Source organism: Myotis yumanensis, unplaced genomic scaffold (assembly GCF_028538775.1).
Source record: "Myotis yumanensis isolate MYYU_CA2020_CCGP unplaced genomic scaffold, mMyoYum1.0.hap1 SCAF_19, whole genome shotgun sequence".
Classification (NCBI taxonomy): domain Eukaryota; kingdom Metazoa; phylum Chordata; class Mammalia; order Chiroptera; family Vespertilionidae; genus Myotis; species Myotis yumanensis.
In genome coordinates, this window is record NW_027223770.1 from 26,474,258 (window position 1) to 26,479,950 (window position 5,693).

At 55.7% G+C, this 5,693-nt stretch overlaps 1 gene segment (V, D, J or C); it reads right to left on the reverse strand.

The window, feature by feature from the left end:
- Positions 1–2,094: 2,094 nt before the first annotated feature.
- LOC138998138 (immunoglobulin lambda variable 1-40-like) lies at positions 2,095–5,290 on the reverse strand. The segment is given in 3 exon segments: positions 2,095–2,112; positions 3,799–4,163; positions 5,263–5,290. Coding segments are annotated over 3 exon segments (411 nt in total).
- Between the last annotated feature and the right edge of the window lie 403 nt (positions 5,291–5,693).

Genomic DNA, 5,693 nt, shown 5'->3' on the forward strand with positions numbered 1-5,693 from the left:
GAATACGTCTCCTTGACCTCAGCCATCAGACGTGGCTACAAGTTTTGCTATTTCTTGTGCTGAGGACACTGAAGATCCAGTCTCTCAGCTGCTTTCACAGACACAGTGTGACAGCGCCCCCTGCCGGGTCCCCATGCTGTCCACACTCCCAGAGCCAGGTAGTCACAGCAGGAAGTGTCTCCTCCTGGACCCCTTCACCCACGTGGACCACCCCCTTCAGCGCCCACCATGGCACCCCCCAATCTGCTATAGTGACAGCTGTGAATTGCCGGTGTTTGTGCTTAAAATCACAGAGCAAATGGAAACCAGTCGCAAGGCTTAAAGGGAGTAAATCCTGATGGGATGGAACAGGGCCAGGGGTCCTTCCAGCACAGCACACAGTGCTGAGCCCCAGGCAGGGGCGGGGCCAACCAGCTGTCACTCATCTCAGCCTCACAGGCCCAGTGAGTGCAGCCCAGGGGGAGGGAACGGGGCCCTGAGGGTGGGGAGAGGCCTTACCTTCCTCCAGGACCCTGAGCCTGGGAAAGCGCTGCTCTGAGTGACATGGAGGCCGGAGGGGAGGGAGGACCCTTCACCCACAGGCACGGTCCCCGGATAAAGCTGGGCCCAGGGCGTCAGCGAGGAAATAAGCAGAAGCCAAAGGTCACAGGCTGAGCCGAGCAGGCAGCTGCTGGCGAGCTCACCTCCTCACAGACCAGAGGGGTTTTTGTCTCACTTCCCCACAGGCCTGCAGCACTGTGTGACCGCTGAGACTATCGTCCCATGCTGAGCAGTAATAGTCGGCCTCGTCCTCAGCCTGCAGCCCCGTGATGGTCAGGGTGCCTGAGCTGCCAGACTTGGAGCCAGAGAATCGATCTGGGACCCCTGATTCTGTAAAGCTATCAAGATATATAATGAGTTTGGGGGCCTTTCCTGGGAGCTGCTGGTACCAGTTCACATAGTTATCCCCAATGTTGGTGCTGCTTCCAGTGCAGGAGATGGTGACCCTCTCGCCCGGGGACCCCGACACTGAGGATGGCTGAGTCAGCACAGACTGGGCCCAGGATCCTGCAAGAGGGGGAGACACAGAGATGGTGAGTCTGGGTCTAGAGACAAGAGGAGGAAGCAGGGCCCATGTGTCTTCCCAAGGCCCCTTCCCTGTCCCCTCATCCAGTCACCTGTGCAGTGAGCCAGGAGGGTGAGGAGGAGAGGGGCCCAGGCCATGGTGGAGGTCATCCCTGAGTCCTGCCTCCTGAGGCCCCACAGCTGAAGCAGAGCTCCCCACACCTCTCCCTTCCCCTCTTCATAGTCTGCAGGAGGGAGGGTCCTGTTATGCAAATGAGACCCCATCTATCTGATCCCTCCCTGGGCCCTGGGCAGGGCCCTCTGCCTGAGGATGGCCATTGGTGTGGGTGGGGGTGGGGCTGTGTGGGGCCCAGGTTTGGGGAAGTCCCAGCTGACAGCCCTGAGCTGATGGTCCTGGGCTTTGTCAGGGGCTGGTCCCAGCTCTGAGCACCCAGATCCTCAGGAGCAAACCCCCAGCGCCCTCTAGTGTCCAGGCCCAGACACACCATTGAGTGACATGGGGACCAGAACCCATGAGAGGCCACCTCTGCCTTCCCACTGCTCTGTCCACTACCCCTGCCCCAGGGCCAGGCCAGGGTCCCCTCTATGGCCTCCCCTCACCTCGGGGCACCTTCAGTCTCTACTCGGCGTCCTCAGGGGGAGTCTGACCACAGCTCCCTGGGCCGGTCCGTGGTCAGGACTCAAGTGGCGGCTCCTGCACCAACTCTTAGACCAGGGTCAGGGCTCAGGTCAGGGCCAGAGCAGGGACAGCCCTGTGGGGGCGCGTCCCCTTCTGTGCGGGACTCGGGTTCTGTCTTGTGTGGGATTCACTCCTGGTGGCGGGAGGCCTCCTTCCCGTGGACCCAGGGCCCCGAGGAGAAAGGGGCCCTTCCCCAGGGCTGGGCAGGGTGGGGAGGAAGCCCTCATGGGCTGTCCTCGTCCGGGGTCAGGGTCACTGTTATTTTCTATCCATATTTCCTCCTCCTGACACCGTCGTTCTCCTTGAGCCGTGGGCTGTGGTCACTCCTGGGATCTGTTCTCAACGCACAGTCAGACGTTGGCATTTATCTGAGAGGAAAAGGGGAACATGGGGGACCTGCTTGTCAAAAAAAAAGTTGATGTTTTCTAATTGCTGTGATAGGGTTTATTTAAAACTTTACACTATATTAGTCAGCACTCAGCCAGCTTCAAATGCATGTATATTACATGTGAAAGTCACAATAAGGCTGATTTAAAAATTCTAGGATGATGCATATTGGTGGAAACTGTGGGCGGAGGAATTGATGGAAAAGCATTGGTAACGGAACGCCTTCTGCTCCGGGTTGAAAGGTGTGAACCGACGTTTTCTAACATCACTTTACATTTCAGTGGTGAGTTGGGAGCTGTGCCCTGTGGTCTGGTCCTGGCGGTTGGAAATCCCCAGTCACTGCCCAGTGACCCCCACGCTGAGTTTCTAGGAGCTTCCATCCGTCCCAGGAAGAGAAGCTCCTGCCGCAGGCAGAGCTCCCAGGACGCAGCGGTGTCGGCTCCAGGCTTGTCCCTGGGAGGCACAGCCACAGTCGCTGCCCCTGGCGTCCAGCATCCGCAGGACAGAACGTGTCCCCTCAGCCCCCAGCAGCAGCGGCCAATGCCCACTGGAACCAGGCATTTCTGGCTGCTCTCACTCGAGGGGGTTAATAAAGCAACTTCAGACTTCCACGTGCCTGTTTTTTTGTGCACAGAAGATTCAGATTTATTTTAATTTATTTTTATTTGAGATGTAATTGACATTAATTAGTGTCAGGTGTACGACATAATGACGCTGTGAGGTGTAAAGTGCAGAACCATCCCAGAATACGTCTCCTTGACCTCAGCCATCAGACGTGGCTACAAGTTTTGCTATTTCTTGTGCTGAGAACAGTTAAGATCCAGTCTCTCAGCTGCTTTCACAGACACAGTGTGACAGCGCCCCCTGCCGGGTCCCCATGCTGTCCACACTCCCAGAGCCAGGTAGTCACAGCTGGAAGTGTCTCCTCCTGGACCCCTTCACCCACATGGACCACCCCCTTCAGCGCCCACCATGGCACCCCCCAATCTGCTAGAGTGACAGCTGTGAATGGCCGATTTTTGTGCTTAAAATCACAGAGCAAATGGAAACCAGTCGCAGGGCTTAAAGGGAGTAAATCCTGATGGGATGGAACAGGGCCAGGGGTCCTTCCAGCACAGCACACAGTGCTGAACCCCAGCAGGGGTGGGGCCCAACCAGCTGTCACTCATCTCAGCCTCACAGGCCCAGTGAGTGCAGCCCAGGGGGAGGGAACAGCCCCGCGGGTGGGAGAGGCCTTCCCTTCCTCCAGGACCCTGAGCCTGGGAAAGCACTGCTCTGAGTGATATGGAGGCTGCAGGGGAGGGAGGACCCTTCACCCCCAGGCAGGGTCCCCGGATGAAGCTGGGCCCAGGGCAGTGATGGGGAACCTACGACACGCGTGTCAGAGGTGACACGCGAACTCATTTTTTTGGTTGATTTTTCTTTGTTAAATGGCATTTAAATATATAAAATAAATATCAAAAATATAAATCTTTGTTTTACTATGGTTGCAAATCTCAAAAAAATTGTATATGTGACACGGAACCAGAGTTAAGTTAGGGGTTTTCAAAATGCTGGCACGCCGAGCTCAACACAATCGCCATCACTGGCCCAGGGCGTCAGCGAGGGAATAAGCAAAAGCCACAGGTCACAGGAGGAACTGAGCAGGCAGCTGCTGGAGAGCTCACCCCCTCGCAGACCTGAGGGGTTTTTGTCTCACTTCCCCACAGGCCTGGAGCACTGTGAGTACCAACAGGACTGCTTTCATAGGACCCGCAGTAATAGTCGGCCTCGTCCTCAGCCTGCAGCCCCGTGATGGTCAGGGTGCCTGAGCTTCCAGACTTGGAGCCAGAGAATCGATCAGGGATCCCTGAGGGTCGGATGCTATTACCATAGATGATGAGTTTGGGGGTCTTTCCTGGGAGCTGCTGGTACCAGTTCACATAGTAACCCCCAATGTTGGAGCTGCTTCCAGTGCAGGAGATGGTGACCCTCTGGCCCGGGGCCCCCGACACTGAGGATGGCTGAGTCAGCACAGACTGGGCCCAGGATCCTGCAAGAGGGGGAGACACAGAGATGGTGAGTCTGGGTGTAGAGACAAGAGGAGGAAGCAGGGCCCATGTGTCTTCCCAAGGCCCCTTCCCCATCCCCTTATCCAGTCACCTGTGCAGTGAGCCAGGAGGGTGAGGAGGAGAGGGGCCCAGGCCATGGTGGAGGTCATCCCTGAGTCCTGCTCCTGAGGCCCCACAGCTGAAGCAGAGCTCCCCACACCTCTCCCTTCCCCTCTTCATAGTCTGCAGGAGGGAGGGCCCACTCATGCAAATGAGACCCCATCTATCTGATCCCTCCCTGGGCCCTGGGCAGGGCCCTCTGCCTGAGGATGGCCATTGGTGTGGGCGGGGGAGGGGCTGTGTGGGCCCAGGTTTGGGGAAGTCACAGCTGACAGCCCTGAGGATCTAGATCAGTGGTTCTCAACCTTCCTAATGCCGCGAACCTTTAATACAGTTCCTCATGATGTGGTGACCCACAAGCATAAAATTCTTTTCATTTCTACTTCCTAACTATAATTTTGCTACTGTTTTGAATCTTAATGTAAATATCTGATATCTGAATACTCTGACCAATGTATTTTCATTGTTACAAATTGAATATAATTAAAGCATAGTGATTAATTACAAAAACAATATGTAATTATATATGTGTTCTCTGATGGTCTTAGGCGACCCATGTGAAAGGGTCGTTCGACCCCTAGAGGTCGCGACCCACAGGTTGAGAACCCCTGATCTAGGGGGTTAATAAAGCGGCTATAGACTTCCAGGTGGTGGTTTTTTGTGAAAGGAAGATTCAGATTTTTTTAAATTTATTTTTTAATTGAGATGTAATTGACATTAATTAGTGTCAGGTGTACGACATAATGACTCTGTGAGGTGTAAACTGCAGAACCATCCCAGAATACGTCTCCTTGACCTCAGCCATCAGACCTGGCAACAAGTTTTCCTATTTCTTGTGCTGAGGACACTGAAGATCCAGTCTCTCAGCTGCTTTCACAGACACAGTGTGACAGCGCCCCCTGCCCGGTCTCCATGCTGTCCACACTCCCAGAGCCAGGTAGTCACAGCCAGAAGTGTCTCCTCCTGGACCCCATCACCCACTGGGACCACCCCATTCAGCGCCCACCATGGCACCCCCCAATCTGCTATAGTGACAGCTGTGAATTGCCGATTTTTATGCTTAAAATCACAGAGCAAATGGAAACCAGACAAACGGCTTAAAGGGAGTAAATCCTGATGGGATGGAACAGGGCCAGGGGTCCTTCCAGCATAGCACACAGTGCTGAGCCCCAGGCAGGGGCGGGGCCAACCAGCTGTCACTCATCTCAGCCTCACTGGACCAGTGAGTGCAGCCCAGGGGGCAGGAACGGGGCCCCGAGGGTGGGAGAGGCCTTCCCTTCCTCCAGGACCCTGAGCCTGGGAAAGCGCTGCTCTGAGTGAGATGGAGGCCGGAGGGGAGGGAGGACCATTCACCCCCAGGCAGGGTCCCGGATGAAGCTGGGCCCAGGGCGTCAGCAAGGGAATAAGCAGAA